This window comes from Pelodiscus sinensis, chromosome 26 (assembly GCF_049634645.1).
Source record: "Pelodiscus sinensis isolate JC-2024 chromosome 26, ASM4963464v1, whole genome shotgun sequence".
Taxonomy (NCBI): Eukaryota; Metazoa; Chordata; order Testudines; family Trionychidae; genus Pelodiscus; species Pelodiscus sinensis.
The window spans coordinates 22,363,305-22,377,663 of NC_134736.1; the positions used below are offsets into that span (position 1 = coordinate 22,363,305).

The following is a 14,359-nucleotide window of genomic DNA, read 5'->3' on the forward strand; positions in this document are numbered from 1 at the left end:
GTCCCCTTGCAGCAAAGGCTACAGACGTCCCAGAGGCTGGAGGTGCTGCCATTGGCCTTGTCATATGTGGTTGCAATGCCCTGGTCCCTGCCAAGGCACCACTGAGGAGCCTCAACCCCAGCGGTGCCTCCTCCCATCTCAGCCTAACCTGCCTAGAGCTATGTCTACACTCGCGGCTTCTTGTGCGAGTAATATGCAAATGAGGCTAAGCGTGGAATATCGCTGAGCCTCATTTGCATACCTAATGAGCCACCATTTTTTTCAGAAGAGTCTCTTGTGCCAGAAGGAGCATCTACACTGCCCCTTCTGGCACAAGAAAAACCCTCTTGTGCAATGCCGTTCTTCCTGAAAAGTAATAGATGTAACGGCATTGCACAAAAGCGTTTTTCTTGCGCAAGAAGGGGCAGCGTAGACAGCTCCTTCTTGCGCAAGAGCCTCTTCTGCAATTTCTGCTGAGATGTGTTTTAGTAGTTAAATTCCTGGATTGCCCTTGCTCATTAAAACTGCTGTCATATGGTTGGAAATGGGGAAAATATTGCATTTTATTAACATCAGCAGAACTAACTTACATAGGGCCTGTGTGTTGTGTAGTCTTGCCTTAATCTTTGTATTCATGCCCATTAGTGTGAAAGAAGATATTTGCATATATATTTGCATGTACAGACAACTGTGGATAATTCCCTGTAATATTATCACTCTCATATAACTTTGTATTAACATCTCCTTTTAGATATATCTCTAAGGCTATGTCTACACTCATGGCTTCTTGTGCAAGTACATCTTGCGCAAGGGTTCTTGTGCAACAAAGTTGTGCGCAAAAAAACGTCCACACTTCCACGTGCGCACTGTGCTTGTGCGCAAAAGCTCTCATGGCAGTGTGGACGCTCTCTTGTGCAAGACAGGGTGAGGATGTGGAAGGTAGAGAAGTCAGGGCACAGGATTCGGGATTGGGGGAGTCTTGGGGCTGGGACAGTGTTTGTGTGTCGAGGGGATCCCTCTGCTCTGGGCTCCCCGACGCCCTTTAACACTCAAGGGCTTTCTCTGCAGCGCACTTAGTGCCATGAGAACAAAGCTTGGAAAGAGGGTCGATTTTCCTCCATCTCCCCTTGCTGCTGCGCTAAAAGAAATCCTGAAACGGGCCTCTTTACCTGTCACTGGAGAGATGGTCCTGTGATGGGGGAACACTGCATCATAAAGTCTGACTAGCTCTGTTGGCCGAACATGCGACTTTTAATCTCAGGTTCATGTGTTCAAGCCCCATTCTTTAACTCACATTCTAAGTCTACAAGCAATTCACTCTCAGCTTTCATCAGGGTTTTAGAAAGAAAAAGTCTAGTCCTGGGGTCCAGCTTTAGTAGAACTAGTGAGGGGGAAGAAGCTGCATTTTCTATCTTCTGAGGAGAAGGGAAGAGGATTTTCTTCTCTTCAGTTCTTGCCACATCAGCCCAGGGAGGAGATAAAATTAACCCTCCGCCCGCTGATTGTCCCCCGTCAGCTTCTGCAGCTCCACCTCCTTCCACAGCAGCTCCAGCTTTGAGCAACAAATCTGTGTGTGTAGCCATATGGAATACTGAGTTTTCAGGCTGGCCTCTGGACTCCTGGCTTCCCTCCTGCTGCTTCATCACTCTGGCTACGACTACACGGCACATTTATTTTGGAATAAACTGGTCTCGAATAGTGATTCCAAAATAGTTTATTTCAAACTAGCAGGTCTACACTGCAGGGAAACCTCAGACTAGTCCGAGGCAGGCTCCCCAGTGTAGATGAGCTACCTCAATTTACAGCCCCAGGAAGAATAACTCAGAATGCCATGGGGAGGGGCTAGTTCAAACTAGCAGCGGTGGTGCAGCTACACAGGCCTTTTTTTAAAATAGCTAATTTGGAACAGGAGTTATTCTTCGTAGAATGAGGTTTGCAGAAGTTGGAATAAGCCGTCTGTTTCTTTAGAATTATTTCATAATAACGGAATTGCTGTGTAGACTCTTGCATTGTTGTTGTGGAATAACGGCCATTGTTCCAAAAGAACTTTTGTGTGTGGACAGAACCTGCCCAGCCCAAGAAATGTGATTGGCAGCTCATACCCACAAGCTTTCTGTCAATTGCAGTGGAGAGCTCTGAAGACATAGACCCAAGGTGACCACCTTGATTGCCTTCTGCTAAGGCCAGGCTGGAGGGAAAACAATCACTCCTTTGAGCTGGAGTTGAACCAACAACCTAAGGATCACTTGTCAAACACACACTACAGTCCTCCACTCTGCCAGCTGAGCTATCAAAGGGAGCCTGACTAAGGGTGGCTAGTCCAGGTTGTCCCTTCTATAAGTCTCGGGGCACATGCTCCCCCAAGTATATGGCATTGCTGATGAGGGGCAGAGGCGCACAGGTGCTGTCACAGGTGTTGTACCAATAAAAGCAAGCAGGATATTATGAGGGGGATAAGGCAAAAAGCCACATTTATTGTAAAGATAATAATAAAGAATAAAGAAAAGATAGAAGCAAACAACGTTGTTTAACTACTTATTCCTATCACTACTTAACCCTTTTATATATATATATATATATAAACATTCATTCAATCATTCATCCAGGTTCTGTGTAGTTGTTATAGTTACCAGCCTGGAAGTTGCTTGTGACAGAATACTGGCCAGGTATTCTGTACACAAGTGAGGGTAGTGGGGAGCGAAGTCCTGATCAGATGCGCATCTGAAGCTCCTGGTGGGCTGGCAGCAGAACGTTGGACTCTGACTCCATAGTCTTTTAGTCCAGTTCTTATAGGAATTTCTTCCTATGCCAGTCTATGGGAATTGCTGCATCACGTTCAGGGTGGCTGTCAGGTGCTCATCAGTGATCTCATAGGATGGGCCTCCAGTACTTGGTTTTCTCCACTTGACACCTTTTGGTTGCCCTGGCACCTGACGCCTTCTTCAGCCCTTTGTTGCTGCATTCTCAGGCTGGCACCTCTCAAAACCATTCATTCATCGTCCAAGCAATCTCTCTCTCTTACATACATTCCCTAATTAATGTTTCCCATACAGTATTTTGTATAATAATAACTTTACATATACAAGAGTTGTAGTTACAAAAAGTCACAGGTTTCTGGGTGGCATTTCTTAAAACATTCTCTCTCTGAGTGCTGAGTTAGTTACTGTTATAGTTACAATGTTTCACTTTGCGATTAGGGTTAATTGCTTCACAATGCTTTGAAGAGAATGGGCGTCAATTGTGTAACAATAAGTTTGAATGTGCCCTGGGACACAGAGAGAAGAGCTGTTTCTGGCTACATGGTATTATATTTTTAACAGTTTTAAGTTACATGACCTAATATTACATTCCTAACAAATTATATTCTAGAGGGGCAATAATTATAAATCTAAACATTTAACAATCTTAACAAATAATAATAATAATAATAATAAATCTAAACACTTTAAGTTGTGGGGAACAAATTATGGGGAGTCACTTCCACTTGGGGGAATCATTTTTAATACATTTATATGTTATCCCTACACAGGTACTTCACATGCAGACGGACCCCTTGAGTGAAACCTGAGCTAGATCCATCCATGTCACAGCAAAAGGAAGAAAGTTGGGTTCTTCTCATGTGTCTTCTTTGTTCCAGAGTCTCTAGGGGTGCGGTCGGGGCAGGTCCACAAAAAAAAAAAAACACTTGAATGAACCTTGGTCTACAAACACACAGAAACACCCCTGAGGGTTTCCTTGCCTCTACTTAAATGTTGACAAACAATTTGTTGCTAACTCCTTGGCCAACTCTGATTGCTGTGGGGTTAAGAAATCTTCTCTTGTTAATTCTGTGCCCTCAGGAAGGGAGCAAATTGAAGAAGGCCAGGCCCCCTCCTTGGGGCTCTAACCCAAACCCTAGGACCAAGGGATTTATAAGCCAGCTGATTAATGTTTGTTGTACTTTTCCCTCCCCACATCTGGGCCAAACCGCAAAGGCCACTCTACAGTCCCAGCGGCTGGGGGAGAGGAGCATGTTAGAGCCTCTGCCGACTGAGCTGTAGCTTTCTGTGCCTAGGGAGCCAGACACCCCCAGGGCTGGAGGGAAATGGGGATTGGATGCACTTTGGCAGTCAAAGATGGTGTCTGGGACCATGGAATAGAACAGTTTCACCAACTTTCCTGAGGAGGGCACCATGGCTCAGTTGGCTAAAGCACCTGTCTAGTAAACAGGAGATCCTGGGTTCAACTCCCAGTGGTGCCTTTTGACACCCTTTAATCACATTTTCCTATGTGTTTCTGGGACACAGAAGAGGCCTTCCCTGGCCACCCATGGAACTGCTGGTTCAGAAAAAGGCTGATTGGAGAGGAGTTTTAGAAAGAAGGAAACCACAAGTGAGAAGCACCTGCTGCCCACAGACCCTCACTCTCCATGGCCGCAGGAGCTGCAGAGGTTGCACCCTCAGGCTCTCTAGGTCCTGACCCCCCTCAGGGAATCACAAGGGCATGTGGTGCTGGCTCTCCTGTCCCAGCAATTGCAGTCAGAGCCCTGCCTTGTCAGTGCCAGTCACAATAGCCTCTGCACCCACTCCAGGCTTGTGGTTTCCTTCTTCCCAATGTTCCTCCCCAATCAGCCTTTTCCTGAACCAGCAGTTCCATGGGTGGCCAGGGAAGGCCTCTTCTGTGTCCCAGGAGGACCTAGGAAAATGTGAGCTGTCACCTGGGATACGTTCCTGGCTTTAGGCAACGTGTCCTGTCTAGGGCTTCATCAGCCCGGGAGCAAAGGGCAGGCAGCATCCCCCATGATGCAGAGGGGCAGGTCCACATCTCCGGACCTGAGGGTGCAGCCAGGGGAGAAGTGCTGGGGAGCATCTATGCTGGCATCACGCGCCTTCTCCGAGAACAGACCCACGTCCTGAAAGGGAGAGAAAGTGACTTGGGATGACTAGTGTAGCTGAGCCAACACTGCAGGTTTGTGTCTGTCAAGTGGCTAGGATTGAGCACTTCCACTGCTGCGGCCAGGGTTGGGCTCCCAGTCAGGGGAAATAGCCTCCTCTATATTCATGAATTCTGCCAAGTCTTTGCTCTTTCAGCATGGGAAGGGAGGGGCTGGGGTGCCAGAGGCAGGCTCTGGCTGGGAGACTCACCTGGCTGAGCCCTGGCCAACACCCCAGCACATTTCCCAGGTAGCTGCTTTTCTGCACAGGCTGCAGATGTCAGGTGCCTGGGGAAATAAGAGCCTGAGTCGAGGAGGGGGGAGGGCTTCATGCAGGCAGCTGTCATTGGCATTGGAAACAGTCCAGAAAAGCACGACAAAAATTATGAGAGTTTGAATCAGCTGCCATAGTTAGTATAAACAATTAGTAACACACATACTAAATGAAAGCGAATATGCTACAACAAGTCACAGCTGGAGAGATCTCTGAAAACATCCACTCCATGTGCAGCCACAAATGTGATGTTAGAAATTATTTTAAAAGGCCTTGACAAGAAGACAGTGACTATCATATTACATCTCTATAAATCCAGGCGGTGCCCACAACTTGAGCACTGACTGGAAATGTGGTTGCCTTATCCCCTGCCCCCCAAAAAACCATACCTTGGCATTGGAAACTTCAGAAAAGCACAAGAAAAATGATGAAAGGTTTGGATCAGCTGCCACATGAGGAGAGACTGGGACTTTTCACCTTAGAAAAGTGGAGACAAGGGGAGATAAGATAGAGGTCTATACATCATGGCTGTTGTTGAGACTGTAAATAAGGAAAGGTATTTTTCTTGTTCCCATAATAGAAGAACTAAGGGTGCGCCATGATATTAGCAGGTTGAAAACAAACAAAAGGAAGAATTTCTTCACACAAGCGCAGTCAACCTGTGGAACTCCTTGCCAGCAGATGTTGTGAAGACCAGGACTATAAGGGCATGTGTATACTTGGAAACTATTTTGAAATTGCTTAAATCAACTTAATAACTTACAGTCTAAGAAAACAGAAATAGTGTGTCCTCTGTATGGGGAAGCCTCAGAATTAGTCCTAGGCAGGCTCTGTTACTGTTCCTTTCTGGGGGCATGGAATTAAAAACAGAGTTGCAAGGCTGGGAGCAGCTGAAGCCAAGAGCTCTGTTCTCCTGTGTCAACAACCTCTGAGGTGTCATGAAATCCCCTTTCTAGTTTCTATCCCTGAAATATGATCATCTTTACAATGTAATTCCTGCCTCTTGGTTCAGCTTTGAACTCTGACTGCAGATGTTTGCTTACCAGAGATGGAGAGATGCCAAAACAGACTATGCCATATTGGCAAAGGTTTCTGCCAAAGCCCGGGATTGAACCAGGGACCTTTAGATCTTCAGTCTAATGCTCTCCCAACTGAGCTACTTTGGCAACTGCCTCAAAGGATCTGAGCAAATATCCATAATAGCAGCAAAACTTGAGGAACAAAAGAAAAAAAACAGCTGGGTCACCTCATTCCCCCCCCTGAAATTTCTTCATGCCTACTCGGGGGAGCATCCCCCGCCCCAGTTTGGGAACCCAGGCCTTGCAGTGAACGCTGGGGGAGCTGGGATTCCACCCCAGAGGATGGGATAAGTGAAAATTCCCACTGCACATATTATGGCCTCATCAGAGTGAATGCTGGGTGGCCAGGGTCCTGTTGCACATCTTCCCCACCCCGTCAGCAGCCGCAGCCCCTTTCAGCCACTGGGTCAGCCCAGGAAAAGAAGTGGGAAATGGGACAAAGTAGCTTGTCTCTGTTCATGAGCTTCTCCAATGGCTGAAGGCAAGAGGAGAAAATGGGCAACAAAGACCCTCCACTGAACTGGAATCACAGCATTCACTGGAAGGGGCCAGAGCAGCAGGGAGTAGAAACCATTACTCCAGGGAAGGTTTGAACTCACAACCTCAGCACTTCTCCCACAAGTACTGCCTTATAAGTACTGTGCCCAGGCCTTTTGCCCCACTGGAGCAGCTACTATAGCTGTAGGAGCTTTGCACTTGCAGGATCTCTGGGTGCTGGCCCCCACCCACCCAAGGGAATCACAAGGGCAGGTGCTGCTGGCTTTTCTGTCCCAGCAATTGCAGCAAGAGCCCTGCCTTGCCAGTACCAGTCACAGTAGCCTCTGTACCCGCTCCAGGCTTGTGGTTTCCTTCTTCCCAATGTTCCTCCCCAATCAGCCTTTTCCTGAACCAGCAGTTCCATGGGTGGCCAGGGGAGGACTCCTCTGTGTCCCAGGAAGACATAAGAAAATGTGAGCAAAGGCTACACCAAGGTACCACTGGGCGTTGAACCAAAGAACTCCTGTTTACTAGACAAACACTTGTCTCCCATGCTAGACAATGTCCTCCCTTTAGTTACATGGCATTCAGTCTTAGCTTTCTCCAGCTCTCAGGTAGGAAAAGTCTCTGATTTCTCTAGTAGAAGGGAGGACACTAACTGACATCTCCAGCCTCATAGGAGAACAGAAGCAAATTTCCCCCAACAAAGAAAGGGGAGGGAAAAAAATACTTCAGTATCTGATTAGTCCCCTTCAGCACTCTGTAGCTTCCTGTCCTTCAGCATCAGCTCTGTGATGGGACAATAAGAGCATGTCTACACTGGAGTGTTATTTGGAAATAAAGTGCCTGTCTACACAGCAAGCTGCTATTTCAAATTAAGTACAAATTGGCAGGCTTCCTACTCTGACTCCAGTAACCCCCATTTCATGAAGAGTAGGGAAAGGTCTCTTCCTGCCAAAAGCCAAGTTAAGCTACTTCAGCTACACAAATAAGTAGCTGAAGTTGTGTATTTCAGTTTGACTTTTGCCCTGCTGTGTAAACATGCCCTAAATGTGCTACTAGTTAAGAAGCTGGCAAAGGATCCCTTCCCATGGTATTATAGTGCCAGGGAAGGGTACACACCTGGGCAGAAAGCAAAGCAGCTGGGGCGGAGAGAGAGAGACAGGAGTGGGCCTGAGGGAGCAGAGAAGGAATTGAATGGAGAAAGAGGGGGGCTCTTTCCGCCTGGGTTTGACACAGACCTTTTGCATGGAGACAAATGGGATAACACCACGGAGCAGAAACAACAGAACAGAGGAAATTTTTAAATGAAAGCTTCAACCCCCCCACTTGCAGAAACAGTTTACATCCATCGACATTTACAAAATGCTTCCCCACAAACATCTCTCCAGCCTGTGTGTCTCTGGGAAAGATTTCTGCCAAGCCTGGTCCCAGTCCTGTGGTCAGAGCTCCCTGAGAAACAGGACACCCTCACTCCCAGCCATGTCCCCTCCCAGGTGAGAAAGAGGAAATGAGCCACAGGCTGCTGTCCCCTGGGTCAACAGATGAGTGGGTTGACTGTTCTCAGGGACACCACAGCAATATCCCTGCTTCCCCCTCGGAGAGGGTTTCCTCAGGGCCAGAACAAGCCATTCCGGTGCCCTGGGCAGACAGCTTAATTGCACCCTGGGTTGGGGAAAGGCACATGCATGGCCCAGCCCCCACCTGGAACGTGGGAGAAGGCGCATGGAGCTGGCAGCAAGGCACATGCCTCCTGCTGCCCGGCCACCGCCACTGGTGCTCAGCCTGGTGCCGCCGGGAGCAGGCCAAGCAGGGTCCCGCAGCCGCAAGGGGAAGGGTGCTTCTGGCCAGCGCTGCGGGGGTTAACGCAGCCCCTGCCTTGGGTGGTCACTGCAGGGTGGCTGGTGGGAGCTGCTGCAGCTTGCGATACAGACACGTGGTGCCTGATGGCAGTTATCAGCTGTAAGGGGCACACAGCACCCCTTATATCAGGCGCCCCGGGCAGCTGCCCGGCTAGCCCATGCCTTAATGCAGCCCTGGGTTTCCTGCATAGAACGACCGAAGCCCCACAGATCAGGAGAAGGGTTCCCAGCTGGGGATCTCCGGCAGCAGCCATGAGAAGGGTTCCCAGCTGGTGGGAGCCAGTTATTGCAGGACAAAGGACACCAGGGCTATGTCTACATTCGCGGATTCTTAGCAAGTACAGCCGTTCTTGGCAAGAATCCATAGAGCGCCCACACTGGCCACCAGCTCTTGCTCAAGGAAATTTACAGTATGGCGTGGTAAGAGAGGGCTTCTTGCACAAGAGCTACGCTCTTTTTTAACAGGTGTAAGCCCTCTTGCGCAGGAGCTCTTACGCAAGAGGGCAGTGTGGATGCTCGACAGGGATTTCTTGCGCAAGAAAGCCCTATGGCTAAAATGGCCATCAGAGCTTTCTTGCGCAAGAGAGCGCCTACGCTGCCATGGGCGCTCTTGCACAAAAGCACAGAGCGCACATGGCAGTGTGGACGTTTTCTTGTGCAAGACTTCTTGCACAAGAACCCTTGAGCAAGAAGGCATGAGTGTAGACATAGCTCACGAGTGGGACAAACTAACCATCTGCTTTATGGGCAAAGGAGAAACAAAGACAAACCCCATCCCGCTCTGCCTGGCACTTTGCACCCCCAGCCAGGGCTAGATTAAGGCATGGGTGCCAACCTATGGAAGCACCTGATTGAAGTGGTAAGGGATGCTGCATCAGGTGCCCCCATAGGTTGCTTTCTTGGGGCAGAGGCGTGCATGCAACATGCGCCCGCTGCCCAGGGTGCAAGAATGGCTCGGGCCGGCCCTGCCCCCAGCCCAACTCTTCCAAGCACCCCTAGAAAGCAGCACTCACACATGGGGGGCTGGAAAGTGGAGAGACTACCACTCAAAAGGAATCACTCTGGGTAGGTCTGCACTGAGATAGCAGCCCGGTGGCCAGGCTGTAGCTGGTCCAGCTCAGCTGTACCTGGCCTGGAGGGCTTTGGTTGGGAGTTTAGAAACCCGCAGTCAGGGGCATCTCTGGAGGGCGGGGGAGGATGTCACAGTGTCAGGGCAAGTGTCATGCCCCCCCATCTTCCTTTGCTCCAGCCCCACTGCTGAGAGATACTGACCATTGTCATTGCTTAAACTGCACACAGAACTTGTGGAAAAGGCTAGCATATGGTTAAAATACAATGAACATTCTGGTAAATTATCAGAGGGGTGGCCATGTTAGTCTGAATCTGCAAAAGCGGCGACGAGTCCTGTGGCACCTAATAGACTAACTGAAGTGCATCTGACCAAGTGGGTCTTTGCCCACGAAAGCTTATTCTCCATCACTTCAGTTAGCCTATAAGGTGCCACAGGACTCCTTGCCGCTTTTATTCTGGTAAGTTCTCATTTGTGTTGTGCTGTCTGCACATCTAACTCACCAGAGATCAAAGTGCATGACCCGAAGGCCTTCACAGAGAGAGAAAACCCACAACACAGGGTAGGTTATTCAACACGTTCACATTTATAAGAGTGAAACATAAGGAAATCTTTTAAGCTTCAGAATATAGGAAATAAATAAACTTACTCGTTTTCTTCTGCAGTGGCTAAACCTGCTTTATTTCTTGCCTCATTACATGTCTGTGTTATAGAACTTTTTAACTATGTCACTGTACTAAAACAAAAACACAAGTTCACCTGAACAAATGATCTGGAGTAGTCCAGAAAAGCCCAGCAAGAACTATACCCAGAGACGGAACCAGTGCTCTGAGATGGGACCAGTCACGCTCTGCCAGGAGGTTCATCGGGATTTTCCTGTCCACACCAGGTCTTTCTCCTGCAGCCCTCAGAAGCCGGACTTAGGACCACAGAAACCACACTGGGATTCCTGAGTATGGGGAGCCCAGGCCACTGGTCAGTGACCCTTGGGGTGCATCTACACAGCAGCCTTATTTCGGAATTACAGTGCATGTCTACACCGCAAGCCGTTATTTGGAAATAACATCCACCTGGAGGACTTGGTCTTTTGGCTAGGCTGCATCTGAAGGAAGGAGCCAAAGACCCCAGGGTCGGGGAGAGCCCTGGTTTGGAGGGGCAGCTGGAAAAGAGGTTTTAGGGGGAGTTTGTAAAAGTTTGTACTGAAGTTTCAGTGGAGCATTAACAAAGCATTTTTTGTTACCTTTGAGTTTGTAATCTGCTTTGCTCTGCCTGTTCTCACTTATCACCACTTACATCCTACAGCTTGTACTTAATAAAACCACTTTTACTTACTATCAAGCCCAGTGTAAACAATTACTATCTATGGGGCTTACTACTACAATTACTACCAATTACTACCTTTCATTGCTAAATGGGGCTTACCCCATTCTTTGGGGTTTGATCCCATTTGGGGAGTGCTATCCCAGGAAGCTAGGCCCTAAACTGCTCTCTCCTCAGATCTGAAGAGGTTCAGCATCTGTACCACTGCTCAGAGGCGGGGGTGGGGGCGGGAATCTCAGCTCGGGGCCTTGGTCAGGGGAGACTAAGGAGCTGCCCCAGCAGGACTGGATAGTGAGAAGCCCCAGAGAGCAGAAGGGTGAGTGGCAGTGGCCAGGTCAGTACCCCAGGAGGCCCTCCCCAAGGGGTCTTCTGGGACTACAGCCACCTGGCCAGGCAGCTTTAACAAAGTCTGACCTGTGTTTGAAGCCTTTTCTGCAATCAGAGCTTTTATAAGGTGACTCTTCTATGTATTCTTACGGCTAGTAATGCAGGAGCACTGACTGAAGCTTTTCCCGCAGTCAGAGCAATTGTAAGGTTTCTCTCCTGTGTGGATCCTGCTATGGGTAACAAGGTTTGAGTTTGTTTTGAAGCTTTTCCCGCAGTCAGAGCAATAGAAAGGTTTCTCTCCTGTGTGGGTCCTCTTATGGTTAAGAAGGTGTGAGCTTCTACAGAAGCTTTTCCCACAGTCAGAGCAGCTGAAGGGTTTCTCCCCTGTGTGGGTCATCCTATGTCTAACAAGGTTTGTGCTGAAACTGAAGCTTTGTCCACAGTCAGAGCAATTGAAAGGTTTCTCTCCTGTGTGGCTCCTCCTATGGGTAATAAGTTCTGCGTTGCTACTGAAGCTTTTTCTGCAGTCAGAGCAGTAGAAGGGCTTTTCCCCTGTGTGGGTCCTCCTATGTCTAACAAGGTTTGACTTCTGACTGAAGTTTTTCTCGCAGTCAGAGCAATTGAAAGGTTTCTCTCCTGTGTGGCTCCTCCAATGGGTAATAAGGTCTGTGTTGCTTCTGAAGCTTTTTCCGCAGTCAGAGCAGTAGAAGGGTTTTTCCCCCGTGTGGGTCCTCCTATGTCTAACAAGGTGTGAAATCTGACTGAAGCTTTTCTCACAGTCAGAGCAACTGAAAGGTTTCTCCCCTGTGTGGCTCCTCTTATGGGTAAGAAGGTATGAGCTACTACTGAAGTTTTTCCCGCAGTCAGAGCAATCGAAAGGTTTCTCTCCTGTGTGGGTCCTCCTATGGTTAAAAAGGTGTGAGCTTCTACTGAAGCTTTTCCCGCAGTCAGAGCAATTGAAGGGTTTCTCTCCTGTGTGGCTCTTCCAATGGGTAACAAGGTTTGACTTCTGACTGAACCTTTTCCCACACGCAGAGCAATTGAAAGGCTTCTCTCCTGTGTGAGCCATCCTATGGATAACAAAGTGTGAGTTTGCACTGAAGTTTTTCCCACAGTCAGAGCAGTTATGGGGTGCGTCTCTTGTATGTATTTTCTGATGGTTTGTAAAGTGTGAGTGCTCACTGAAGCTTTTCCCAGAGTCAGAGCACTTGAAGGGCTTCTCTCCCGTATGGACCCTTTGATGTTCAGGAAGAGTTTCACAGTCACTAGACGTGCAGGGTGACTGTTGATGGGGGATTTCCTGTTGAACGGTTTCTGTGTTTCTTTTCTCCCCTGTGCTCCTACTACTGGAGTTCCCTTGTCCCTCTCCTAGATGGTTTCCCTGCTGCTTTTTAGAGCTATGCTGACTCTCACAGCTCTCTCCTTGCTCACGTATCTGGAAAACATGTCCTTCAGTTTGTCTCAATAATAGTCCACATGGAGACACTTGCTCCAGTCCTTCATGCTGAAGACTCTTTTCATGGTTCTCAGTCAGTGTCCCGTCACCTGTTGGAATAGAGGAATGATCCAGACAGGAGTTATTCTCCACGATGAACTGCAAGGAAACTCTAAAAGAGGAATAGAAAAGGGGACACACGCTCAAATAATGGTCAAATTATCATGAGCTGAGTTGGTTGTCCTCCTTCACAACCCTTCCACAGAGAAGAGAAACCACCACATTCTGACTAGAGTTGAAGACAAGCTGAACAGTCAGTCAGACTTCATGAAAACACACAAGTTACATCTGCTATAAGGAGACAGACACTGGTTTCTGAGTCAGTTTAACTGATTGCTCACCTGTCTGGGTGTTGCTGATGATCTCCCCTTCCTCACAGCTCAGAGGATCTGGGACCCGCAACTCCTCCTCTCGCTCCACCCAGGAGATCACATCAGTTTCAGAGACTGGAAACCCTGTTTGGAGAGCAATGAACCAAGTGCTAATCTTGTTCATTAAGGTCTTTGCCATTATTGCTTCCAGAGCCAGGATCCGAGTCACCCACCCACAGAGGCTCCTTTCCCCACCTTGCAGAGACTGGGCTCTGGCTGGTACAAGATCCCAGGACACACTCCCCTGCAGTAAAGATGCATCACTCCCCCACGTTGGGAATGCCTCAGCTCATTCCCCAGAGCAGCTAAGTGCTCTGCTGCACTCTCTAGGGTACAACTCAGCCCCCCTCACAGCCCGGACTCCCACAGCTGGACAGGAACACACTGCTCAGAAGGGGAGCTCTAGTGAGCGCATGAAGGTGTGACACCAAGGTCCCCAGGTAGGGCTCAGACAGCAGCTGCCACATGGCAGGTCACTAGGACTTGGAGATGAAGGACCCAGCAGATCTCTAGCTTCCCACACCTGTCCACAAAACCTCTGGCTGGTGGGCTGGGCTTGCCCTGCTCTTTGGCTCAGATGTTCTACTTGGGCCAGGAGGAGGCAGAGGAAGTTGCCTGAGCATCTAAGTGAATGCTTGGTTGGTTGCTTCACGTCCTGCCTATGTGCCACACTCCTGATCCCAACGGCCTGTCTCTGGGTGGGCCCTGCCAGCTGCCCACAATAGTTGCCATTCCCATGGCTGCCCAGGGTGGCGCTGGGCTTCTGTTGGAGCAAGCCAGGGCGGAGCCGGGCAGTGCTGCTTCTCTCGTGCTTGAGGCAGTTGCACAGCTCCCCCTTTGCAGCCTCCGTTCTACTCTGCCAGTTGCAGCCTTTGTGTGGTTTCCCAGTCCAGCTCTGGTAGCCAGCGTGGCCTTTGATTTGGTGCCCCTCCAGGGCTGCACAGAATCTATCACCTTTCCACCTTGTGAGCGTGTTTCCCTCAGCTTTGGCCCCACCCCTTCTTGGAACTGCATTTTCTGTTCAGAAGATCCACCTGTGACATGACCATGGAGATCACTGTGCTACTGCTGTTAAATAAAATAATCATAGTCATCACATCAGAACATTCCCATTGACGTGGCACCCAGCACACTTCGCAAAAGGTTTATTGCAGCTGTGTATGTCCATTCTTTTTGAACTAGAACAGGCTGGGC

At 49.0% G+C, this 14,359-nt stretch overlaps 1 protein-coding gene, 1 long non-coding RNA gene and 3 other non-coding genes across 5 annotated transcripts; 1 reads left to right on the forward strand and 4 right to left on the reverse strand.

The window, feature by feature from the left end:
- Positions 1 to 2,186: 2,186 nt before the first annotated feature.
- Positions 2,187 to 2,276, reverse strand: TRNAY-GUA (transfer RNA tyrosine (anticodon GUA)). The gene is given in 2 exon segments: positions 2,187 to 2,222; positions 2,240 to 2,276. It is a non-coding gene; the product is annotated as a tRNA-Tyr (tRNA).
- Positions 2,277 to 2,432: 156 nt separating this feature from the next.
- LOC142820496 (uncharacterized) lies at positions 2,433 to 10,041 on the reverse strand. The gene is made up of 3 exons (XR_012897715.1): positions 5,555 to 10,041; positions 5,103 to 5,179; positions 2,433 to 4,870 (listed from the first exon to the last, which is right to left on the reverse strand). It is a non-coding gene; the product is annotated as an uncharacterized LOC142820496 (long non-coding RNA).
- TRNAT-AGU (transfer RNA threonine (anticodon AGU)) lies at positions 4,146 to 4,219 on the forward strand. Its single transcript has one exon. It is a non-coding gene; the product is annotated as a tRNA-Thr (tRNA).
- On the reverse strand, positions 6,259 to 6,331 carry TRNAF-GAA (transfer RNA phenylalanine (anticodon GAA)). Its single transcript has one exon. It is a non-coding gene; the product is annotated as a tRNA-Phe (tRNA).
- A 42-nt stretch (positions 10,042 to 10,083) lies between the features above and the next one.
- On the reverse strand, positions 10,084 to 14,351 carry LOC142820484 (uncharacterized). Its single transcript, XM_075909482.1, has 2 exons — positions 13,136 to 14,351; positions 10,084 to 12,844 (listed from the first exon to the last, which is right to left on the reverse strand). The coding sequence occupies exons 1-2, from the start codon at positions 13,302 to 13,304 to the stop codon at positions 11,436 to 11,438; spliced, it is 1,578 nt and encodes a 525-aa protein (XP_075765597.1). The 5' UTR covers positions 13,305 to 14,351; the 3' UTR covers positions 10,084 to 11,435.
- Between the last annotated feature and the right edge of the window lie 8 nt (positions 14,352 to 14,359).